Source organism: Dendrobates tinctorius, unplaced genomic scaffold (genome assembly GCF_039654945.1).
Source record: "Dendrobates tinctorius isolate UK_male_01 unplaced genomic scaffold, ASM3965494v1 ptg000235l, whole genome shotgun sequence".
Taxonomy (NCBI): domain Eukaryota; kingdom Metazoa; phylum Chordata; class Amphibia; order Anura; family Dendrobatidae; genus Dendrobates; species Dendrobates tinctorius.
The window spans coordinates 930472-957251 of NW_027361902.1; the positions used below are offsets into that span (position 1 = coordinate 930472).

General features: G+C 54.0%; 1 protein-coding gene across 1 annotated transcript in view; it reads right to left on the minus strand.

The window, feature by feature from the left end:
• CPSF1 (cleavage and polyadenylation specific factor 1) overlaps positions 1 to 26780 on the minus strand; it is an 88312-nt gene that overhangs the window by 35366 nt on the left and 26166 nt on the right. The window contains exons 12-18 of the mRNA XM_073556531.1: positions 26370 to 26495; positions 26058 to 26109; positions 22096 to 22190; positions 4008 to 4082; positions 3836 to 3916; positions 3667 to 3756; positions 3494 to 3589 (exon numbers count right to left, since the gene is read on the minus strand). Coding sequence (XP_073412632.1) covers positions 3494 to 3589; positions 3667 to 3756; positions 3836 to 3916; positions 4008 to 4082; positions 22096 to 22190; positions 26058 to 26109; positions 26370 to 26495 — 615 coding nt within the window. The remainder of the gene's footprint in view (positions 1 to 3493; positions 3590 to 3666; positions 3757 to 3835; positions 3917 to 4007; positions 4083 to 22095; positions 22191 to 26057; positions 26110 to 26369; positions 26496 to 26780) is intronic.

Below are 26780 nucleotides of genomic sequence, written 5' to 3' on the forward strand. Positions count from 1 at the left end.
ACAGACAGTGTCAGGTCGGCGCCGTTATACTGATTACACTGACACCTGTGATCAGGATTGTGCTCAGTGACTACAGACAGTGTCAGGTCGGGGCCGTTATACTGATTACACTGACACCTGTGATCAGGATTGTGCTCAGTGACTACAGACAGTGTCAGGTCGGCGCCGTTATACTGATTACACTGACACCTGTGATCAGGATTGTGCTCAGTAACTACAGTGTCAGGTCGGCGCCGTTATACTGATTACACTGATACCTGTGATCAGGATTGTGCTCAGTGACTACACACAGTGTCAGGTCAGCGCCGTTATACTGATTATACTGACACCTGTGATCAGGATTGTGCTCAGTGACTACAGACCGTGTCAGGTCAGCACCGTTACACTGATTACACTGACACCTGTGATCAGGATTGTGATCAGTGACTACAGACAGTGTCAGGTCGGGGCCGTTATACTGATTACACTGACACCTGTGATCAGGATGGTGCTCAGTGACTACACACAGTGTCAGGTCAGCACCGTTACACTGATTACACTGACACCTGTGATCAGGATTGTGCTCAGTGACTACAGACAGTGTCAGGTCGGGGCCGTTATACTGATTACACTGACACCTGTGATCAGGATTGTGGTCAGTAACTACAGACAGTGCCAGGTCGGCCCGTTATACTGATTACACCGACACCTGTGATCAGGATTGTGCCCAGTGACTATACACAGTGTCAGGTCGGGGCCGTTATACCGATTACACTGACACCTGTGATCAGGATTGTGCTCAGTGACTACAGACCGTGTCAGGTCAGTGCCGTTATACTGATTACACTGACACCTGTGATCAGGATTGTGCTCAGTAACTACAGACAGTGTCAGGTCAGCGCCGTTATACTGATTACACTGATACCTGTGATCAGGATTGTGCTCAGTAACTACAGACAGTGTCAGGTCAGTGCCGTTATACTGATTACACTGACACCTGTGATCAGGATTGTGCTCAGTGACTACAGACCGTGTCAGGTCAGTGCCGTTATACTGATTACACTGACACCTGTGATCAGGATTGTGCTCAGTGACTACAGACAGTGTCAGGTCAGCACCATTACACTGATTACACTGACACCTGTGATCAGGATTGTGCTCAGTGACTACAGACAGTGTCAGGTCGGCGCCGTTATACTGATTACACTGATACCTGTGATCAGGATTGTGCTCAGTGACTACACACAGTGTCAGGTCAGTGCCGTTATACTGATTACACTGATACCTGTGATCAGGATTGTGCTCAGTGACTACACACAGTGTCAGGTCAGCGCCGTTATACTGATTATACTGACACCTGTGATCAGGATTGTGCTCAGTGACTACAGACCGTGTCAGGTCAGCACCGTTACACTGATTACACTGACACCTGTGATCAGTGACTCCAGACAGTGTCAGGTCGGGGCCGTTATACTGATTACACTGACACCTGTGATCAGGATTGTGCTCAGTAACTACAGACAGTGCCAGGTCGGCCCGTTATACTGATTACACTGATACCTGTGATCAGGATTGTGCCCAGTGACTATACACAGTGTCAGGTCGGGGCCGTTATACCGATTACACTGACACCTGTGATCAGGATTGTGCTCAGTAACTACAGACAGTGTCAGGTCAGCGCCGTTATACTGATTACACTGATACCTGTGATCAGGATTGTGCTCAGTGACTACACACAGTGTCAGGTCAGCGCCGTTATACTGATTACACTGACACCTGTGATCAGGATTGTGCTCAGTGACTACAGACAGTGTCAGGTCAGCACCGTTACACTGATTACACTGACACCTGTGATCAGGATTGTACTCACTAACTACAGACCGTGTCAGGTCAGCACCGTTACACTGATTACACTGACACCTGTGATCAGGATTGTGCTCAGTGACTACAGACAGTGTCAGGTCGGCCCGTTATACTGATTACACTGATACCTGTCAGCAGGATTGTGCTCAGTAACTACAGACAGTGTCAGGTCGGCCCGTTATACTGATTACACTGACACCTGTGATCAGGATTGTGCTCAGTGACTACAGACAGTGTCAGGTCGGGGCCATTATACCGATTACACTGACACCTGTGATCAGGATTGTGCTCAGTGACTACAGACAGTGTCAGGTCGGCCCGTTATACTGATTACACTGATACCTGTGATCAGGATTGTGCTCAGTGACTACAGACAGTGTCAGGTCGGCCCGTTATACTGATTACACCGACACCTGTGATCAGGATTGTGCTCAGTGACTACAGTGTCAGGTCGGCGCCGTTATACTGATTACACTGACACCTGTGATCAGGATTGTGATCAGTGACTACAGACAGTGTCAGGTCGGCCCGTTATACTGATTACACTGATACCTGTGATCAGGATTGTGCTCAGTAACTACAGACATTGTCAGGTGGGCGCCATTATACTGATTACACTGACACCTGTGATCAGGATTGTGCCCAGTGACTATACACAGTGTCAGATCGGGGCCGTTATACTGATTACACTGACACCTGTGATCAGGATTGTGCCCAGTGACTACAGAGTCAGGTCAGCGCCGTTATACTGATTACACTGACACCTGTGATCAGGATTGTGCCCAGTGACTATACACAGTGTCAGGTCGGCGCCGTTATACTGATTACACTGATACACGTGATCAGGATTGTGCTCAGTAACTACAGAGTCAGGTCAGCGCCGTTATACTGATTACACTGATACCTGTGATCAGGATTGTGCTCAGTAACTAAAGACAGTTTCAGGTCGGCCCGTTATACTGATTACACTGACACCTGTGATCAGGATTGTGCTCAGTGACTACAGACAGTGTGAGGTCGGCGCCGTTATACTGATTACACTGACACCTGTGATCAGGATTGTGATCAGTGACTACAGACAGTGTCAGGTCGGCCCGTTATACTGATTACACTGATACCTGTCATCAGGATTGTGCTCAGTGACTACAGAGTCAGCTGGGCGCCATTATACTGATTACACTGACACCTGTGATCAGGATTGTGCTTAGTGACTACAGACAGTGTCAGGTCAGCGCCGTTATACTGATTACACTGACACCTGTGATCAGGATTGTGCTCAGTGACTACAGACAGTGTCAGGTCGGCCCGTTATACTGATTACACTGATACCTGTGATCAGGATTGTGCTCAGTGACTACAGACAGTGTCAGGTCGGCCCGTTATACTGATTACACTGATACCTGTGATCAGGATTGTGCTCAGTGACTACAGAGTCAGCTGGGCGCCATTATACTGATTACACCGACACCTGTGATCAGGATTGTGCTCAGTAATTACAGACAGTAGGACAGACAGGACCCCCAAATTGCAGGCCGCCACTACTCCGTAGGAGAGTACAGGAACCCCCACCACAATGCAGGCCGCAGCCCCTCAGTGAGGAGTACGGGACCCCCGGACTGCAGGCCGCCACCACTCATGTTCCACAACTTACCATGGTGGAGTCGTCACGGCTCAGGATGAGGAAGCCATGGCGATTCTTCTCTTCTTCATCCTTTGACTCTACTACCTTTCCTTCTGAGTCACCGGTCTGAAAGAGATGACGATGAGCGTTACCGCAGCAGAAATACAGGGCAATGAACGAGCGATGAAGCTACCACCACCAACCTCCTCCTTCCTGTGGGAAGAGATCACCGTCCACATGTCGTGGCATCCTGGAAGTTCAAATGTGGTCACCACCTGCGGGCGGATGCTTTTCTGTGGGAGGAAACACACTCATCATCCTCTGCATGAGCACAACCCTTATCAGTTTCCACCACCTCCGCCCAACGATCACCTGCAGGACGGACAGTGCCCCATTCTTCCCATATCCAGAGCACAGGACGATTTCCAGATCCGGCTCCGGGCTGTTCTGAAACTGAAGAATCAGGACTATTACACTCATCATCCACAGCAGCATAGTGTGCACAGGGGGTGAAGGCCAGCGACACCGGGGGGCACAGCCTCACCTCTTCAGACAGGAAGGCCGGTTCTCCCATGGAGGCCATCGCACAGGGGCCAATGTTCAGGATGCTGTCACACACCTGGGGGAGAGGAGAGATTACAACCCTCAACATTGCCAGGCCGGGGAGGGGACAGGGTCACAGGTACGAAAAATCTGTGTATGAAAATGGTTACAAATCCAATAACTGACTCTGATGTTTCCTTACGCCCCGATTTCAGAGACCACGTCTACTATTAACCATCACACATGGATTTTACACAAACCGTGCGGGAGATTCCGTACAAGCGAGATGGACAAGGAAAATCTGTACGGCAGATGTCAGATCGCGGCCTGGAAGGAGGCGCCGATCCACCGGCTGGGATCTCTGCTGCCCCCTATCATCCGGGCAATTATGTGGTTGGACAACGATTAACAGGAGGCTGCGGCTTCCACTACGAGGCGGGTTATCGGGAAAGTAACAGTGAGTGTATGGTAGATACACCTCCGAGACCAACACATGGAGCATACACCGTATATACTCATGTAGTAGAAGCAAAGGTTTTCAGCACTTTTTTTGTCCTGATAACGCCCCCCTCGGCTTATACACGAGTCAGTGTCCAAGAAAGCTGGCGGGGGAGGGGGAGAAGCGGGTCAGAGGCAGGAGCAGCGGCAGGAGGCGGCGGGGGGGTGGGCGAGCAGCGGCAGGAGGCGGCGGGGGGAGGAGCGGCAGGAGGCGGCGGGGGAGGGGGAGAAGCGGGTCACAGAGGCAGGAGCCGGCGGGAGAGGGGGAGAAGCGGGTCACAGAGGCAGGAGCCGGCGGGAGAGGGGGAGAAGCGGGTCACAGAGGCAGGAGCCGGCGGGAGAGGGGGAGAAGCGGGTCACAGAGGCAGGAGCAGCGGCAGGAGGCGGCGGGGGGGTGGGCGAGCAGCGGCAGGAGGCGGCGGGGGGAGGAGCGGCAGGAGGCGGCGGGGGAGGGGGAGAAGCGGGTCACAGAGGCAGGAGCCGGCGGGAGAGGGGGAGAAGCGGGTCACAGAGGCAGGAGCCGGCGGAACAGGGGGAGAAGCGGGTCACAGAGGCAGGAGCCGGCGGGAGAGGGGGAGAAGCGGGTCACAGAGGCAGGAGCCGGCGGGAGAGGGGGAGAAGCGGGTCACAGAGGCAGGAGCCGGCGGGAGAGGGGGAGAAGCGGGTCACAGAGGCAGGAGCCGGCGGGAGAGGGGGAGAAGCGGGTCACAGAGGCAGGAGCAGCGGCAGGAGGCGGCGGGGGAGGAGCGGCAGGAGGCGGCGGGGGAGGGGGAGAAATGGGTCACAGAGGCAGGAGCCGGCGGGAGAGGGGGAGAAGCGGGTCACAGAGGCAGGAGCCGGCGGGACAGGGGGAGAAGCGGGTCACAGAGGCAGGAGCCGGCGGGAGAGGGGGAGAAGCGGGTCACAGAGGCAGGAGCCGGCGGGAGAGGGGGAGAAGCGGGTCACAGAGGCAGGAGCCGGCGGGAGAGGGGGAGAAGCGGGTCACAGAGGCAGGAGCCGGCGGGAGAGGGGGAGAAGCGCGTCACACAGGCAGGAGCAGCGGCAGGAGGCGGTGGGGGAGGAGCGGCAGGAGGCGGCGGGGGAGAAGCGGGTCACAGAGGCAGGAGCCAGCGGGAGAGGGGGAGCCAAGCGGCGGCAGGAGCCAGCGGGGAGCAATCATGTAGCACCACTCATTAAGGTAATGAATATGCGCGCCTCTCCACTCCCATAGGCGTGGAGGTAATAATCATTACCTTAATGAGCGGTGACACATGATCGCTCAGCACAGGAAGTGCTGCTGGAAGCCAGAATAATAATCTTTATTTATATAGCGCCAACATATTCCGCAGCGGAAAAAGGTGCTGTGCCTGCGATGGCACGCTGGAGGAGGGAGAGTAGGATGTTGTTTTTTTTTTTGAAGCATGCATACGATGACGGGCCCGGGGGAGCCACGCATACGACGACGGGCCCGGGGGAGCCACGCATACGACGACGGGCCCGGGGGAGCCACGCATACGACGACGGGAGCGGGGGAGCCACGCATACGACGACGGGAGCGGGGGAGCCACGCATACGACGACGGGAGCGGGGGAGCCACGCATACGACGACGGGAGCGGGGGAGCCACGCATACGACGACGGGAGCGGGGGAGCCACGCATACGACGACGGGAGCGGGGGAGCCACGCATACGACGACGGGAGCGGGGGAGCCACGCATACGACGACGGGAGCGGGGGAGCCACGCATACGACGACGGGCCCGGGGGAGCCACGCATACGACGACGGGCCCGGGGGAGCCACGCATACGACGACGGGCCCGGGGGAGCCACGCATACGACGACGGGCCCGGGGGAGCCACGCATACGACGACGGGCCCGGGGGAGCCACGCATACGACGACGGGCCCGGGGGAGCCACGCATACGACGACGGGCCCGGGGGAGCCACGCATACGACGACGGGAACGGGGGAGCCACGCATACGACGACGGGAACGGGGGAGCCACGCATACGACGACGGGAACGGGGGAGCCACGCATACGACGACGGGAACGGGGGAGCCACGCATACGACGACAGGAGCGGGGGACAATGCATACGACGACGGGAGCGGGGGAGCCATGCATACGACGACGGGAGCGGGGGAGCCATGCATACGACGACGGGAGCGGGGGAGCCATGCATTCCCGGACAGGGAAGACGGGGACAATGCATACCCGGCTTATTCTCGAGTCAATATGTTTATCCAGTTTTCCGTGGCAAAATTAGGTGCCGCGGCTTATACTGGAGTATATACGGTATATATAATCCGATACAATCACTGTCAGCTCTACAATAACAAAAGGAACAACTCACTGCCACTAGTTTGTCAGGAGATGACACTGTGCCGCCTCCAATCATCAGGACAATTACACAACTGACTGAAGAGTGATGGATGAGGCCGCGGCTGCTCCCACTACTAGGCCGGGTATTGGGGGCTCAGAGGGAGTGTATGGTATATATACACACCTCAGATTCCAACATCCAGCACATGGAAAATATATATACACATACATACACCCCCTGGGTACAGTCACTGCAAACTCCTCGATAAACAGTCGTGTTTTATACAGGTTGAATGGAGGCCTGGTCCTGGTTTCGTACGGGTTTGGGGTGTGGGTTACAGAACAAAAGGAACAGAAGTATTACATTTTTATATTTTATCCAAAAAGATGGGCAGCGTTAAAAAAAAAAAAAAAAAAAAAAAAAAAAAAAAAATTAAAAAATATTCAAAAGCTTTTACAGGAGGGAGAAAACCATACAGCATAAACAGGTACAGAAAATAAAACAAGATTAACAAAAGATTTACCACGACGATCACAGACAATTCAGCTTCGTGGATGGAAGCAATCGATGGAAAACATCTGGTTAATGGGATCAAGCCTACACTGGGATGGATCTTCCTCAGCACTGAACCCAGATCATAATTTGCCTTGATCATTTATCAGCATCTGAGTTACAAACCCCTGTAATGATCTCCTGTCATGTTCTCAGCCGTTCAGGATTCTATGAAATTCATAACTTGTGCGATAACTTCACTCCAGGTGATCGCAGAAGTTCGAGATCGCTGCCATAATTCTTTAAATCAGGATTTTACCTTTCCCTTGAGCCCAAACATGACATGGCTGTTGTCAGAGAGCTGCACACTATTGATTTGTGGCTTGTAGGACGGGGCTACAGCTACCAAAAAACATGCACCTTCTTCCCCGATCCGTCCTGAAGATGAAAACGTATCATCACTACCACATCTATACAAGCTCAATATTCATTTCAGAGACGCCAAGTCTAGGGGGAACAATAGTTTCTTGCTCTTCTCGATCTGTGTATACACATGTACCTTTGTTATCCAGCCCTCTGAAAAGCCTTTCCTGCCTTAGCTCCCTGTCCAATCTCTATACCTTTGTCCAGGCACATAGGCATGCTCCCTGGCACTGCAGGGGTCTTTTGGTTCAAAGGGAGCTGCCTGCATTTTCATTAGGATTGTCACTTCACAAGCATGTGTTTTCCTCTATGTCAACTGGGCAATCCTATTTCAAGGCAGTTCAGATTGCAAGCTCTTGTGCTACTGGAGAGTGGGCGAGTGCCCCCCACTACAGTGCCTATAGAGATCTTACTTTCTATGACACCTCCCCCTTTTTGAGGTTGAACGAGGAAACTATCGTTTCCCCAGCCTACCTCATTGGCATCCCTGGCGTGACAACCCATCCGCATTACCATGTTCACTCCCTTTCTTGTGGTGCATGGTAAAATTGTATTGCTATAGAGCCAAGTTCCATCGCAGTCGTTTACCATTGCCGCCAGCCAGCTGAGTGGGTTGTTGTCAGTCACTATGGTGAAGTTACGCCCCATACAGGTAGCACTGAAACTTTCACAGGGCCCACACTATAGCGAGACATTCCTTATCCACAGTGGCGTATGCCACTTCCCGGGGTAAGAGCTTGCGGCTGAGGACATCACCAGATGCACTTCCCTCTCCCCGTTTACCTGGCTGAGCACAGCACCCAGGTTTGGACTAAAAACCGCCAGGAAAAGTCCGGGATCTGTATATCTGGCAGGGACAGCCTTCCTCAGTGTGAAGGACTGTTCACAGCTGTCCAGTTGACGGTTTACGGTAACTTTTTCGTGAGGTCCGTCAGAGGCTTAGCAAGGGCACTATAGTTGGGAACAAGCTTCCTATAGTACCCTGCCATAGCCAAGGACATCACCCACTTCTTGGCCATGGGGGTAGGCCAGGAGGTGACAGCATCAACCTTCCCGGGCTCTGGCTTCAGAGTTCTGCCACAAATTCAGTGACCAAGGTACTGGACCTCGGTCATGTCTACCTGACACTTTCCCAGCTTTATAGTCAAACCAGCGCCCTGGACGCATCTCAGCACTTGCTTCACGTGCCCCAGGTGTTCCTCCCTTGTGGGACTGAAGATGGCATTGTCGTCCATGTAAGCCACCGTTAAGCAGCTTGTTGATTAATCACTGGAAAGTGGCAGGTGCATTTCTCATGCCCAAGTGCATGACGTAAGACTCATACAAGTCGAATAGGGTAATGAAGGCGGACCTCTCCTGGGCCTCCTTGGACAAAAGCAATCTGCCAATATCCTCGACTCAATCCATGATTGTCAAGTACAGGGCCCCGGCTAAGCGATCCAACAGCTCCTCGATGGGTGGCATTGGGTAGTCATTGGGAGCCGTGATGGCATTTAGCCTCATGTAGTTCACACAGAACCGGGTCATTTGGTCCTTTTTTTTGGGACCAGAACTACAGGCGAGGACCTTTGAATCAACCTCAGGCAACCCCTACTGGTTCTGGTTTTGTCAAAAAGAAACAATGCAAAGCCAGCTCACCAAATCCACCGCAGGTGCACCCAACTCCGTCTAGAGCAAACATTTGTTGCATGCAGGAAAATAGGTCATGTTCCAGCTCACATAAAATACCCTTAATCTTTATCGATCCATACAAAACGATGCATGTGGTAAAGCGCTCCTAAGAAAGTGTCAACTCAGGGCAATGCCACGCGTTTCTGTGAAGTACAGTATTCAGATGTACGGGATATCTTGTTCTTTAGACTCCATTTTTGTGCTTGCGACGCCATTTTGCTGTTTACGAGTTAAATTTTGTAACTTAACTGGATGAAAGTTCACGGCTGTTATGAAACTAGACTGTTCCAGCTTGTACAAGATATGAGATGAGACCCTAAAAGAATGTGCTATTGTTCTATTTTCTACGTCACGCAGCTAGGGACATATTCCGATTTTCTTGCAATATTATTGGCTTAAATGTATTACGATTCTATTGGTAGCTGTATACTTTGCATAATTAAGCAGAATGCTATGTAATGTGAGATTCAGTAAAGGGGCTCAGTGATCTGCCCTGATCCTCCCGTACAGAGACCCCCGTCTCCGTGTGGTCATTCCCAGTTGCTAGCAACGCCCTGTGAATTAATTTGGAAATCACTGGATCAACTGTGAAGGGTTAATTTAGCCCTACCTCAACAGCTTGGCGCCCAAACGTGGGGCCCCCTGAACAGGGACGCCTCTGCCCCCGGGGGACAACAAGACAAAGGACCCTCGGAGCGGACACAGGTGCTGGAAAATTGGGACTGATCACCCCCCACAACCACGGTAAGTTGGCAGTTATACTGTTCAGACTGACCGTTGGTGTGGTTTTCCTGTGCTTGTTGCTGCAAAGAGGATCTGAGGTTTGTCCCCTGGTGGGGTGATTCATGGGTGGAATCATATAGAGGTGCAGTCCCCGTTGGGGGCCCAGTGCTCGAACCGTACCTCATAAGGGACGGACACCCCGGATTGACCAGTGATTGTGACTCTCTTTATAGTCAAAATATCCTGAAATCCTGATCACTGTTAGTTATCAGGCGTGGTCATGTGATCGAAGATGGGTAGGACACGTAACTCAGGTATAGAGATATTATATATATATATATATAAATAACCAGAGGTGTCCGGAGGGATAGTCTGAGACGCCCTCCTCCTTTCACTGAGTACCACAAATTTTGGGCAATCCCAGAGGGGGATTATTGACCCGGTGGAACAAACTGAGACGGCCGCTCCAGTATTGTGCACAACCAAAGGATATTTAGCTCCAAATGAGAGAATCCGTGGAAGGAAAAGAAGAATTTTGTGGCTTGGCACATGAATTGTGTGACGAAGGTGTTAGGAAGAAAAGAGAAAGTGAATTCTGATTGTTTCTGTTACTGCTATGTTGAAGAAGGAAAAATTGTCTATTATTATGGCAAAGACGGGATTGTTTGTGGTTCAAGCAAGTGACTGTGGTGTGAGAAGTGATTGATTAAAAGAAGGAACTGAGATTAATGATACTAATGTGTTAGGCAGACGAATAGTTAAAAGTGATGATTTGAAAGAAGAGGTCTCCCTGCTAGATGACAATTGTACAAGGAGACCGAGAGTCGCAGCCCCCACCTTTTCTTTGTTAAACGCTCACAGTGTCTCTTATGAGCCACCGCTGCCAGCCTCAGTCCCAGCTAAAAAAAAAGTTTTCAGAAGTATTTAACCCGTCTGTTCAGCGTACAGAGAAAAAAAAAAAAAAGCAAAAGCAAACAGCAGCCTCCAGTCCCCACCGCAGCTGCGAGTACACAGTGTGCTCTTCAGCCCACACAGCAAACTCTGCCCCCCTTCCCCAGTCTTCAGCTACTGGGAACCTTACTCCTCAGCCCCTCCCTGCTCGAACATTTTCAGAGATTGTCATTTCCCTGCTATTTTAATTGGAGTAGATGCTAGACCCAATTAATATACTTTTATAAACCCTATTTCTGTGGGACCTTTTCCCAAGGTTACTGTTCAGTTCGTAATCTCTCCCACATGTCCTGTAAATTTACTAGGGGTAGATTAATTATCACAGTTCCGCTAATCCACAAGGGGCACAAAACAATCCCAACCAGTTTTCAAAAAAAAAAAAAAAATATGAGCAGGTGTCTTTTGCCATTGTTGCCATTGTTAGGCCTGTTTCACACTTCCGTTTTTTCAAATCCGTCAAAATCCGTTTTCCGTAAAAAAACGGATCCGCCATTTTTTGCAGGATCCGTTTTTTTTGTCCCATAGACTTCCATTACGGTTACCGCGGATCCGTCAAAAAAACGGATCCGTTTTTAAAAAAACGGATCCGTTTGCATCAGTTTCCATCAAAAAAACGGAAACGGATCCGTTTGGCGGACACAAAAACGGAAGTGTGAAACAGGCCTTAGCCTCCTTAAAGCATCAGGCAGCACTGAACTGTCGGGTTTCGGCCTCGAGACTTCAGTTCTGCCTTGGTCAAGTGATATTCTTGGGTCACTGTCTCCTTCAGGGTGCCAGACACCTCGCAGAAGAAAGAAAAATAGCTGCCAGCTCCCTTCCTTTCCCAAAAGATGAAACTGAACTCCAGCGTTTTCTTGGACTGTGCACTTATTGTCAGTGGATACCGGATGCATCCCGCATAATGCAACCCCTTTACAACGCCTTGAAAGACGGTATAATGAACTATAAGGAAAGATGGCAGTGATGAGGATTACCTCCAACATGATTGTTCCCAACTTCTGACTGAAGAAACAGCTACTCCACCAAATGCCAGTGAGAATCCACTCCCAAATCCTGATCTGGTGTTATACACGGATGGTTCAAGATATGCTGACGAGTTTGGTAGATTCCACACAGGTTTTGCTGTTACCACAGAGGACACTGTAGTGCACGCAGCTGCGCTCCTGCCCTCACAGTCAGCACAAGAAGCACTGACCCTACAAGAACCTGAGGATCCACAACAGACTGAAGTTTTCTGTTGGACCCTGCGAGATCGCTTAATGACGATGCAGAGAATGTCTCCAAAGGAAGAGGTGAAGCAATGGAAGACTGATGGGGCACGAATGGATAATGGTCTCTGGGAAAAGGACCAACTTGTGTGTCTCCCTAAGCGGATGTACCCTGCTATTGCCACATGGGCACATGGACCTACACATCGAGGAAAAAAATCAGGCCCTCGCACTGGTGCAAAAATTCTACTGGGCCCCGGTTCTCCAGTTGGCCGGAAGCATTCCCTGTTACCAATATGACTGTAAAGACCACAGCGAAGAAACTGGTGATGGAAGTTTTATGCAGATATGGGGTTCCAGAAGTTGTTGAAAGTGACCAAGGCCCGGCCTTTTTCTTCTCATGTGTACCAAGAAGTTCTGACAATGCTTGGATCCACTGTAGCCCTCCATACTCCGTACCACCCACAATCCAGTGGGAAAGTTGAGAGGTTGAATGGCACATTGAAGGGACAATTGACCAAAATGATGCAGGAGACTACGGCTCCATGGCCAGAGCTCCCACCCATTGTGCTATACCACATCCGTACTACCCCTATTGTAAAACATGGCCTGTCCCCATATGAGATATTGTTTGGTGCTAGGCCCCCAGTTGCAAATTTCCAGCCTCAGCAGTTATCAGAAGAAACTGACCGCGCTGTTCAATATGTTATTCAGCTTAGTAAAAATCTTGCTAACATCTATGTTCTAGTTTCCTTTTCTTTTCCAGATTCAGCAGAAACCGACACCTGTTATAACCTGAAGCCTGGCGATTTGGTAGTCGTGAAGAGGCATGTCAGGAAGCACGGACTAGAACCCTTGTATGACGGTCCCTATCAAGTCCTCCTCATCACCCAACAAGCCAATAGCAAATGAAGGGACATAATGTTTTGGTTTTCCGCATTTTCCATATTATTATTGGTAGAAGATAAAAGTTAAAGTTAGAAGATATTCAAAGACTCAGAGATCAATACAATAAAGACAATGATCGTCATAAGGACAGTTGGTGGTCAGACACCTTCTCCTTTCTCAATCCAGCCAATTGGTTTAGGGGAATTGGGGGCTGGAGAGCTGGGATCTTACAGAGCTTGTTACACATTGCTGCCTGTATCCTTGTTGTATATGTGATACTAAAACTTGTTCTTTGGTGTATTTCTGTATGTATTAGGAAATTCTGCACTAAGACAGTTAATGATGATACCAAAGGTGTCGTCACCCCTGCTCTTCTCTGCACCGATCTCAAAAGGCTACTTGATGAAGATGTTGAAGTCATGGCTACATACAAAAGATCTCCACCACCATCATCAAAAATTGTTATTCGTGAACTGCAGTATACAGGGGGGACGGGTGCGCCGCGACAGCCATGACTGGTAACACGGCATCAGTCATGTGAAGACCAGTACCCCTCGAGCTTATGGCTTGGGATAGCACCTCTGATGCTGCATATGTGTTATCAAAATTTATCTAGGGGGGAATTGTGAAGTACAGTATTCAGATGTACAGGACATCTTGTTCTTCGGGATCCATTTTTGTGCTTGCGACGCCATTTTGTTGTTTACGAGTTAAATTTTGTAACTTAACTAGATGAAAGTTCACGGCTGTTATGAAACCAGACTGTTCCAGCTTGTACAAGATATGAGATATGAGATGAGACCCTAAAAGAATGCGCTATTGTTCTATTTTCTACGTCACGCAGCTGGGGCCATATTCCGATTTTCTTGCAATATTATTGGCTTAAATGTATTACAATTCTATTGGTAGCTGTATACTTTGCATAATTAAGCAGAATGCTATGTAATGTGAGATTCAGTAAAGGGGCTCAGTGATCTGCCTCGATCCTCCCGTACAGAGACCCCCGTCTCCGTGTGGTCATTCCCAGTTGCTAGCAACGCCCTGTGAATTAATTTGGAAATCACTGGATCAATTGTGAAGGGTTAATTTAGCCCTACCTCAACAGCTCGATCTGTGATGATCTTCATCAAAGCTTACTCACTCACGGCGGCTCACAAGGATTTATAGCGCACTTCAGTCAAAAGAAGCATCAGGTCCCAGCAAGGGAAGTGCACGCTACACTTAGAAAAACAACTCCAAGAAAAACTAGTGCTATAAAAACAATGCTGAAAAACAATTACATATACATCGACATTACAGGGGCTGTCCGGGCTATTCACACAATCTCAGTACATATCATATGAGACAGCTCTGTGTCACTGATGTGTCTTCTCACAGCAGCAGATTTGGTGCAGTGTGTGAGCACTGTGTCTCTAATGGCACAAATACTGATGGGAGCAGCCTGTCCAATGAGCAGCTGTAACAGTGCGAAGTGTTGGGGGGTATGTATGTATTGTGCTGCTTTCACAAATACAGGATCACTGCTGTGTTCTTTCCAATGCTGGAATGATGATAAAGATGAGTGCTGGGGCAGTTTACTGCCAGCCAATGAGTGGGCAGTGGGTGGTGCTGGTCACTGGAGCTTCGCACATACACTGCACCAAATCTGCTGCTGTGTGAAGACATCAGTGACACAGAGCTGTCTCATTCACACAGCAGATTACATCAGTGACTGCCATCCCCTGTGCAGAGTAGAAGCTGCAGACCCCCATCACACAGTCTGTTCTCACTGCTGCCAGCAGCCTGGGACAGTGAGGGAAGGAATCACTGATAATGAGTTATGTATTGTAATCATGGAGCAGAATACAGGACGATTTTCCCTCCTCACTAGTTTCACTTTCCATAGATCACTGTTCAGCGTGTGTCTGGGGGAGGAGCAGCTCTCTGCACTGAGGCTGCTGGAGGGGAAGAATTCGTTACTGTGTGAGGAGGGCTTCTTCATGTGGACAGGGAGGGCCTGTAGCTATGGGAGGGTGGGGTTGTTGCTATAGAGGGCATGTTTGGAGTAGAGTAGGAGGTTACGACGCCCCCAGACATCTTCCCCTCGCGGGGGTCTCGCTGACGTGTTCCACGCCCCCAGACATCTGCCCCTCGCGGGGGTCTCACTGACGTGTTCCACGCCTCCTGACATTTGCCCCTCGCGGGGGCTCGCTGACGTGTTCCACGCCTCCTGACATTTGCCCCTCGCAGGGGCTCGCTGACGTGTTCCACGCCTCCTGACATTTGCCCCTCGCGGGGGCTCGCTGACGTGTTCCACGCCTCCTGACATTTGCCCCTCGCGGGGGCTCGCTGACGTGTTCCACGCCTCCTGACATTTGCCCCTCGCGGGGGCTCGCTGACGTGTTCCACGCCTCCTGACATTTGCCCCTCGCAGTGGCTCGCTGACGTGTTCCATGCTTCCTGACATTTGCCCCTCGCGGTGGCTCGCTGATGTGTCCCATGCCACATAGTAACATTTATTAAGGTTGATGGGAGACTTTAAGTCCATCTAGTTCTTCCCATATCCTATCCTAACCTGCCCTAACATACCTGAAAAAATGACGTACTGCGAGCACGGCAAGTAACAAAACGCGTTGCTGCGGTGGGAAAACTGCGAGTAGAATGTGTAGCATTTCATACATCACACAGGTGCTCAGAACCACGAGGCTTCAGTTTCCGTGACGTGCACCCGACAGATGATTTTGCTTACTACAGAAATAGAATTGCAATTAATGCATGCTTTAATATTCTAGCATGTGGAGTCACATCTGACTCCTGCCGGTGACTGTGGGGGTGAGCCAGTCCCGCACATTGCTGAGGAGCGTCCCTGCAGATCTTAGGCCCCCGTCACACATAGCGAGATCGCTAGTGAGATCGCTGCCGAGTCACAAGCTTTGTGATGCATCAGCCATCTCTCCAGCGATCTCGCTGTGACACTGACCAGCGACCGCCCCCGCCAGGTATCGCTGATCGTACAGGAATGTCCTGGGCCATTTTTTGATCGTTGGTCTCCTGCTGGCCAGCGCGCATCGCTGTGTGTGGCAGCAGGAGACCATCGATCAGCGAGCTCCCAGCGCTGTAAGCAGACGCTGGGAGCTGGTATCCAAGGTAAATATCGGGTAACTAAGTGCACGCGTCGCTTAGTTACCCGGTGTGTATCCTGGATACCAGCGTGCTCGCGCTGGGAGCTGGTATCCAAGGTAAATATCGGGTAACTAAGTGCACGCGTCGCTTAGTTACCCGCTGTGTACCCTGGCTATCAGCGTGCTCGCGCTGGGAGCTGGTATCCAAGGTAAATATCGGGTAACTAAGTGCACGCGTCGCTTAGTTACCCGCTGTGTACCCTGGATACCAGCGTGCTCGCGCTGGTAGCTGGTATCCAAGGTAAATATCGGGTAACTAAGTGCATGCGTCGCTTAGTTACCCGCTGTGTACCCTGGATATCAGCGTGCTCGCGCTGGGAGCTGGTATCCAAGGTAAATATCGGGTAACTAAGTGCACGCGTCGCTTAGTTACCCGCTGTGTACCCTGGATACCAGCGTGCTCGCGCTGGGAGCTGGTATCCAAGGTAAATATCGGGTAACTAAGTGCACGCGTCGCTTAGTTACCCGCTGTGTACCCTGGCTATCAGCGTGCTCGCACTGGGAGCTGGTATCCAAGGTAAATATCGGGTAACTAAGTGCACGCGTCGCTTAGTTACCCGCTGTGTACCCTGGATACCAGCGTGCTCGCGCTGGGAGCTGGTATCCAAGGTAAATATCGGGTAACTAAGTGCACGCGTCGCTTAGTTACCCGCTGTGTACCCTGGCTATCAGCGTGCTCGCGCTGGGAGCTGGTATCCAAGGTAAATATTGGGTAACTAAGTGCACGCGTCGCTTAGTTACCTGCTGTGTACCCTGGCTATCAGCGTGCTCGCGCTGGGAGCTGGTATCCAAGGTAAATATCGGGTAACTAAGTGCACGCGTCGCTTAGTTACCCGCTGTGTACCCTGGCTATCAGCGTGCTTGCGCTGGGAGCTGGTATCCAAGGTAAACAGCGGGTAACTAAGCACCGCACACACTTGTTACCCACGTCGTCGCTGGTCCTGATCGCTGGTGAGTTCTGCCTGTTTGATAGCTCACCAGGGATCATGTAGCGACAGGTCGTGTGGTTGTCGGGATCGCGGGTGTGCCGCTTGGTGTGACGGGGGCTTTCCACCGGAAATCACAATGTTACCGCACACAGAGGAAACCTCGATCTCCGACTCCTGCTCCTTGCAATCACTGGTGGTGAAACAGACGCTCACACGATCAGGGTACGGTCACACCGGGCTTTCTGTGTTTTTTCTTCTTCAGCAAAACCTGATTTCTTGGCAGGAAAGAAGCTGCGGCACAACTGCAGGAGTAGGGGAGGTTTCTCCATGCGTCTGTGCCGCTTGGTGCAAGGTAATAAAGAGGATCTATAACAAATAAGAGAAATAATTCCCTCCAGGAACGCCTCACTGTGAACGCCTCACTACCTCACTGTCACACTGTGGACACCTCACTGTCACACGGAACGCCTCACTACCTCACCGTCACACTGTGAACGCCTCACTACCTCACCGTCACACTGTGGACACCTCACTGTCACACGGAACGCCTCACTACCTCACCGTCACACTGTGGACGCCTCACTACCTCACTGTCACACTGAACGCCTCACTGTCACACGGAACACCTCACTACCTCACTGTCACACTGTGGACGCCTCACTACCACACTGTGGACGCCTCACTACCACACTGTGGACGCCTCACTACCACACTGTGGACGCCTCACTACCACACTGTGGACGCCTCACTACCACACTGTGGACGCCTCACTACCACACTGTGGACGCCTCACTACCACACTGTGGACGCCTCACTACCACACTGTGGACGCCTCACTACCACACTGTGGACGCCTCACTACCACACTGTGGACGCCTCACTACCACACTGTGGACGCCTCACTACCACACTGTGGACGCCTCACTACCACACTGTGGACGCCTCACTACCACACTGTGGACGCCTCACTACCACACTGTGGACGCCTCACTACCACTCTGTGGACGCCTCACTACCACTCTGTGGACGCCTCACTACCTCACTGTGGACGCCTCACTACCTCACTGTCACAATGTGAACGCCTCACTACCTCACTGTGGACGGCTCACTACCTCAGTCACACTGTGGACGCCTCACTACCTCACTGTCACACTGTGGACGCCTCACTACCTCACTGTCACACTGTGGACGCCTCACTACCTCACTGTGGACGCCTCACTACCTCACTGTCACACTGTGTACGCCTCACTACCTCACTGTGGACGCCTCACTACCTCACTGTCACACTGTGGACGCCTCACTACCTGTCACACTGTGGACGCCTCACTACCTCACTGTCACAATGTGGACGCCTCACTACCACACTGTGGACGCCTCACTACCACACTGTGGACGCCTCACTACCTCACTGTGGACGCCTCAGTACCTCACTGTCACACTGTGGACGCCTCACTACCTCACTGTCACACTGTGGACGCCTCACTACCTCACTGTCACACTGTGGTCGCCTCACTACCTCACTGTGGACGCCTCACTACCTCACTGTGGACGCCTCGCTAACACCCCACGCTCCTGGCGGTGAGGCCTCCTCCAGCAGCAAGTAATGACACCTGCATTTTTGCTGCGTTTTTTCCAACATCCATTCTAGCCAGTGGGTGAAAGTAAAAGAAAGAAACGCAGCACAGCACAGAATCCTGATCACACAGCGTGCGCAGGAGATCGCTCCAAGCTCAGGCTGCGCTGGTAATGGACAAAGCAGCTGAAAATTAGCATAAAATACAATGAAAAAAAAACGCAGCAATAAAGTCCTGTGTGAACTCACCCTTAATAATAATCATTGTTACCAAAAGTTCTAGTAATTAGTGCATGGTGGCAAGTTTTACAATTATCTGTACCGCATTAATTAGAGACTGGGTGGGTCTGCGCCCCCCCCCCGACAGCTCTGCCCCCCCCCTGCGCCCCCCCCCCCCCCCAACAGCTCTGCGCCCCCCCCCCCCCGACAGCTCTGCCCCCCCCCTGCGCCCCCCCCCCGACAGCTCTGCCCCCCCCCCCCGACAGCTCTGCGCCCCCCCCCCCGACAGCTCTGCCCCCCCCCTGCGCCCCCCCCCCCCCCAACAGCTCTGCGCCCCCCCGACAGCTCTGCGCCCCCCCCCCCCCGACAGCTCTGCGCCCCCGACAGCGCATTTGTTTTGATTCTTCCTTTTAGTGTCTTGCGGCTGTTAGCCTGAATACATGAGAGGTCTGCCTGTTTATTCAGGCTGTCTAGCAGCCAAAAATCACGCAGCTGCGGGGACCGAAACTAAATCTCCGAGCACGCCAGAATACTCGGAGACGACCCGCGTGACGAGCATCCTCACCAGTCACTCTGTGGCTGCTGCAGACTTGCGAGTCCTCACAGCACGCACACTACTCGCTGGGAGGATTCTCGGCGCCAGGCGGACACCACTAACCACGTCCGTGCTGTAGGGGGTGACATGGTCACTAGATGACGCTCACTGTAACCTGTAGTCCTACCCGGATACACGTCTAATGAAAACCCGATTTCCAAAAACCACAACATGTTCAGCTGATTGGGACAGTTGTGGAGGGCTGAACCAGTTCCTCATGAGGCCCCTCGGGAAAATTCATTGCCCACCCTGCCTGGGAGGCACTGAAGCATAGGTGCTGCCATTGTGCAGCAGCACAGCTGTCAGACTGTTTCTTGGATGAATCAATGGTCTCGGTCACATTGTTCCATCAGCCTAGGAACGTCAGGCACTCATTTTCTCTGCTTCTGCACCATGAACAGGTGCCGGCAGGGTCTCCTCCTCCACTCTAGAGCAGAATGACTGAAAGGAACAAGTCTCTGACCACATCATTTATTTCCAGCAGAAAGTCCCCGTCACAATCCTGCTCTTCACGCTCTGGATCAGGAGCATCTTCAGCCGTTCCTGGACCGTGAGGCACAGGGTGAATCGCTGACGGGAGGTCTGGGTGCACCTCACATTTTGCAGACTATAAGAGGCACTTTATGGGGAGCGGTGGTGGCAGGAGTCATACTGAGGGCCCTGTGCTGGGAGGAGGGGGTGTTCGGAAGTGCAATGCTGTGGGGCGATGCTGCGAGTCCCAGGCTGGTAACAAAAGGTGATTGGCGGTGGGGGAGCACCACCAACATTTTGTGAAAGCTCGGTTTCAAGGCGGTGGACTCAGGGAAAATGGCCGCCAGAGAACTTGTCTCCAGAGATAGAAATCTGCGCATGTGCTGTCTCCGGCGGCCACTTTCCCGGAGCCAACCGCATTGAGCCATGGATGTGCAGGGGATCAAGGCTTTCACAAAATATTGGTGGAGCCCCCGCACCACCCCCTTCTACCAGCCTGGCATAGGACTCACAGCATCCCTGTCACGGGGTTACTGCAGCAGAGAGGAGCCAGGAGAGTTCAGCGTGTGATTGCTCCTACTCCTGAGCTGAGAACAAGCACTGCACCTTATTTTTAAATGGTGCTTATTTCTTTTGGCAAAGCAGGGGTTAATCGGCCATGTTGGGCGCTCTGGGAGTCTGAGCCCTCAGCTGAGCACCGGTAGCTACTTCTATCCCTATATAATCGGAGTCCTGGCTGACACACCGTCAGAGGTGGCTTACGCTGCGTGGCTAGGGGGAGAGGTGTTCTGGTGGTTGTGTGAGGCGTTTGGAGGAGGTGACTGCTGCGTGCATGTGTGTGACAATTCCTTTCCCTCCTCTTACTTTGTTTTTTTCCATCCTCCACTCCCCGGTGCACTCCTCTGCTACATGTGAGGGAATATTTGTATCCCTAGTATTTTCAGTTTTCCTTCAGTTGCCTTGTTCGTCAGGTTGGTGTACTGCGGTGAACCGAAGTGCCCCTCTTTCCTGAGTCGGGGGAAGGGAAGAGATGAAACCCCGGCATCTTCACCTTCAGAAGTATCCAGGAAAGCTAGGGCGCCCCCTAGTGTTAGAGACAGGGAAGGAGCCTCTGGTCCCGGGTTACCCAACAGTTGAGTCGTGACAGTCGCACCTGCCCTCTGAACACCTCCTGTGACCCCCGTTCCACCACCGTGACCAATCTGAATTCGGACTGTAAGATGGATCCCCATTTGACGCATTAAATTATTTTCCCTTTCGCAAAAACGAAAGCTCTTTCTTCCCTTAACACCACGGTTGCCGTTCTTCTACACGACATGTGGAGCCCACGACTCGCCCGGAGGCCGACACCACAGTACACAGAATACACTTTCCTAACGAAGTCTGCAACGTTCCTCCATTGTTCCTCCACTATGTAGCACGAGTTGTGAATGACGACCCTCGTGTAGTCCTCTCGATCACGCTGTAAGGGAACGCACCCACATGGCACCCGCATGACACTCGCCCGCTTCTTCGGCCCTGATAGCGGAACGTTTTGATCCTCACATATGGGTACGTAGCCTTCACGTCAGAAGCTTAATCCACCACAGCCACTGAGTACTGAGAGGAGTCTGGTAGGCAGCGCCGCCATTACTGCCCAGAGCAACCAATCACAGAGCTTATACTGATGAGGTAAAATGAAAGCTGGGCTCTGATTGGATGCTACAGACACCACCACACTCGTTGGGAGCTGGGTATGAAAATCTTCTCTGCCCACAGTAGCCAATCGCAGCGCAGAGTCACCAAAATCACCCCCAAAGGTCACATAGAGGGGATGGAGCATGGTGCAAGAGAAGCCTGTGGGGGCCGTGTGTGGTAAAACTGCACGGATCTATACCAGATCTCTACTGAGTCCAGAGTCTTCCTGTTCCAATGGTGTCACCCTTACAGACCTGTGTGATCTATGACATCATGGCGGGAATCTGCCCCCGACAAGCCCCTCACTCACCTCAAAGGAGTATGTGGAGAGCTGAGTGCCCGACTGCATCTCGTTCCCGTACACCTCGATCTCATCCACCTCATCCAGCATCGCCCCCTTACTGCCTGCAAGAGAGAGCGGGAGCTACAGAAGGAACGGCAAGCTACGGGGAGGGGGCACGGCGAGCTACAGAGGGAACGGCGAGCAAAGGGGAGGGGGCACGGCGAGCTACAGAGGGAACGGCGAGCAAAGGGGAGGGGGCACGGCGAGCTAGAGGGAACGGCGAGCAAAGGGGAGGGGGCACGGCGAGCTACAGAGGGAACGGCGAGCAAAGGGGAGGGGGCACGGCGAGCTACAGAGGGAACGGCGAGCAAAGGGGAGGGGGCGCGGTGAGCTACAGAGGGAACGGCGAGTTACGGGGAGGGGGCACGGCGAGCTACAGAGGGAACGGCGAGCAAAGGGGAGGGGGCACGGCGAGCTACAGAGGGAACGGCAAACAAAGGGGAGGGGGCACGGCGAGCTATAGAGGGAACGGCAAACAAAGGGGAGGGGGCACGGCGAGCTACAGAGGGAACGGCGAGCAAAGGGGAGGGGGCGCGGCGAGCTACAGAGGGAACGGCGAACAAAGGGGAGGGGGCACGGCGAGCTACAGAGGGAACGGCGAGCAAAGGGGAGGGGGCGCGGTGAGCTACAGAGGGAACGGCGAGCAAAGGGGAGGGGGCGCGGTGAGCTACAGAGGGAACGGCGAGTTACGGGGAGGGGGCACGGCGAGCTACAGAGGGAACGGCGAGCAAAGGGGAGGGGGCGCGGCGACCTACAGAGGGAACGGCAAGCAAAGGGGAGGGGGCGTGGCAAGCTACGGGGAGGGAGCGCGGCGAGCTACAGAGGGAACGGCGAGCAAAGGGGAGGGGGCACGGCGAGCTACAGAGGGAACGGCGAACAAAGGGGAGAGGGCACGGCGAGCTACAGAGGGAACGGCGAGCAAAGGGGAGGGGGCGCGGTGAGCTACAGAGGGAACGGCGAGTTACGGGGAGGGGGCACGGCGAGCTACAGAGGGAACGGCGAGCAAAGGGGAGGGGGCGCTGCGACCTACAGAGGGAACGGCGAGCAAAGGGGAGGGGGCGTGGCAAGCTACGGGGAGGGAGCGCGGCGAGCTACAGAGGGAATGGCGAGCAAAGGGGAGGGGGCGCGGCGAGCTACGGGGAGGGAGCGCGGCGACCTACAGAGGGAACGGCGAGCAAAGGGGAGGGGGCGCGGCAAGCTACGGGGAGGGAGCGCGGCGAGCTACAGAGGGAACGGCGAGCAAAGGGGAGGGGGCGCGGCGAGCTACAGAGGGAACGGCGAGCAAAGGGGAGGCGGCGCGGCGAGCTACAGAGGGAACGGCGAGCAAAGGGGAGGGGGCGCGGCAAGCTACGGGGAGGGAGCGCGGCGAGCTACAGAGGGAATGGCGAGCAAAGGGGAGGGGGCGCGGCGAGCTACGGGGAGGGAGCGCGGCGACCTACAGAGGGAACGGCGAGCAAAGGGGAGGGGGCGCGGCAAGCTACGGGGAGGGAGCGCGGCGAGCTACAGAGGGAACGGCGAGCAAATGGGAGGGGGCGCGGCGAGCTACAGAGGGAACGGCGAGCAAAGGGGAGGGGGCGCGGCAAGCTACGGGGAGGGAGCGCGGCGAGCTACAGAGGGAACGGCGAGCAAAGGGGAGGGGGCGCGGTGAGCTACAGAGGGAACGGCGAGTTACGGGGAGGGGGCACGGCGAGCTACAGAGGGAACGGCGAGCAAAGGGGAGGGGGCGCGGCAAGCTACGGGGAGGGAGCGCGGCGAGCTACAGAGGGAACGGCGAGCAAAGGGGAGGGGGCTCGGCAAGCTACGGGGAGGGAGCGCGGCGAGCTAGAGGGAACGGCGAGCAAAGGGGAGGGGGCGCGGCGAGCTACAGAGGGAACGGCGAGCTACGGGGAGGGGGCGCGGCAAGCTACGGGGAGGGAGCGCGGCGAGCTACAGAGGGAACGGCGAGTTACGGGGAGGGGGCACGGCGAGCTACAGAGGGAACGGCGAGCAAAGGGGAGGGGGCGCGGCGAGCTACAGAGGGAACGGCGAGCTACGGGGAGGGGGCGCGGCAAGCTACGGGGAGGGGGCGCGGCGAGCTACAGAGGGAACGGCGAGTTACGGGGAGGGGGCACGGCGAGCTACAGAGGGAACGGCGAGCAAAGGGGAGGGGGCGCGGCAAGCTACGGGGAGGGAGCGCGGCGAGCTACAGAGGGAATGGCGAGCAAAGGGGAGGGGGCGCGGCGAGCTACGGGGAGGGAGCGCGGCGACCTACAGAGGGAACGGCGAGCAAAGGGGAGGGGGCTCGGCAAGCTACGGGGAGGGAGCGCGGCGAGCTAGAGGGAACGGCGAGCAAAGGGGAGGGGGCGCGGCGAGCTACAGAGGGAACGGCGAGCTACGGGGAGGGGGCGCGGCAAGCTACGGGGAGGGAGCGCGGCGAGCTACAGAGGGAACGGCGAGCAAAGGGGAGGGGGTGCGGCGAGCTACGGGGAGGGAGCGCGGCGACCTACAGAGGGAACGGCGAGCAAAGGGGAGGGGGCTCGGCAAGCTACGGGGAGGGAGCGCGGCGAGCTACAGAGGGAACGGCGAGCAAAGGGGAGGGGGCGCGGCGAGCTACAGAGGGAACGGCGAGCTACGGGGAGGGAGCGCGGCGAGCTACAGAGGGAACGGCGAGCAAAGGGGAGGGGGCGCGGCGAGCTACGGGGAGGGGGCACGGCGAGCTACAGAGGGAACGGCGAGCTTCGGGGAGGGGGCGCCGCGAGCTACGGGGAGGGGGCGCGGCGAGCTACAGAAGGAACGGCGAGCTACGGGGAGGGGGCGCGGTGAGCTACGGGGAGGGAGCGCGGCGAGCTACAGATTGGGTCACCGCGGAGGAGAGCAGGCCCAGGCTAAGCCACAGAAAACCAGAGAGGTTGGTACCTACGCGGATTGCAGACCCCTGATCCTAACCACACAACTAGCAGTAGCCGTGGAGCGTACCTACGATGATTCTAGACACTTCGTCACGGCCGGAGAACTAAATAAGCCTAAAGCAAGAAAGGGGAAATCTAAACTGCCCCAGAGCAGATCCCAAAGGAATAGACAGCCCCCAAACATATATTGTCGGTGAGACAAGATGAAAACACAAACACAGGCAGGAAAATAGGCTGAGCAAATGATGGGGCCCAAACTGACAGGACAGGAAAGGAAAGACACTGTCTGCAATCACGCAAAAAACCCTGCAAAAAGTCCAACACGTCTGATGCAAAAAACACTGAAGTCGCACGACTTCGCCCACTATATCAGCACTCTGGTATATTCTGAAAGCAGAGCAAAAAGAGGCCAATCTAATAAGGGACAAAAACAAACTGGCACAAGCAGTAACATATGGATGGTGATTCAGCACAGCCCCAGCCGGAGCTGGCTGACCCGCACAAAGCAGAGATAAACAAAACCAGATCAAATGCAAACAGAGTAGCAAATGAACACTTAGCTGAACTTGCAGGGAAAGAGCAGGAGACATCAGACCTCAGAAGGAACAGGAAGCAAATCACTAGCAGGAATAGAGGGAGTTGGCTGTCTTAAATCCCAATCTGAAACCCCAGATCTCCAATCGTCATCATCATTATCAGGTGGCAAGCCTCTGTCAATCAGATCAGCTCCATTACCTCCTGTAACCACCAGAGGGAGCCCAGAAAGAGAACTCGCAACCCCTCTGTCGATCTGACCAGCTCCACTACCTTCAGTAATAACCAGAGGGAGGCCAGAAAGCGAATTCACAACAGGGGGCACAGTGAGCTACGGGGGAGGGGGGCACGGCGAGCTACAGAGGAAACAGCGAGCTACCAGGGAGGGGGGCACGGCGAGCTGACACCACGAGCTACAGAGGGGGGAGGTCACGGCGAACTACGGGGAGGGGGGTAGACTACGAACTACAGGGGGGAGGGGCCAAGCCAGACATATTGTGCACTCACCTGGACGTAAGAGAGAAGTGTCCACTCGTTTCTTTTTACTTGGAGGTTCATCCTAGAAGAGGAGAATGGCAGCCATCACTACAGTTGCCATACAGTGGACCACCTGATGTGTACAGGGGCTCCAGATAGGGGATATCAGGGGGATATAGGAGCCAGTGAGCGGCTGAAACATAAACACCCTTTTGTTCCCGAGAGGCTGGGGGAGGCACAGGGGCTCCACTCCAAAGACAGCAGGGGGCGTCCTCCCCTCATAGGGGGATGGTAACTGATGAATGTATTGGCCGCTTGCATAACAGAGGATACGGCACTCACCGGCTTATCGGGGTCCTTCGTGCATCCTGAGGGGCTGCTGTCCTGGGCCTTCTCTGTGTAGCGGAGCAGCAGAGAGTTCCCTAAACGGGATCCCAGAAACAGATACCCCGGCTCCATGAGAGTCATCTGCGGTGGGTAAAACAAAGTCAGATTCAGCGTGACAACCCCAGGCCCCCAACTCCAGCTGAGCCGCCCCCTGCTCAGGTGCACTTATACCCACTGCACCTCAGAGAGCCCACATGTGCCGTCACCTCTCCAACCAAGCCTCCCACACCATGGAGACCTCACATGCGCAGTCACCTCACCAGCCGAGCCTCCCACACCACGGAGACCCCACATGTGCAGTCACCTCTCCAGCCGAGCCTCCCACACCGGAGACCCCACATGTGCCGTCACCTCTCCAGCCGAGCC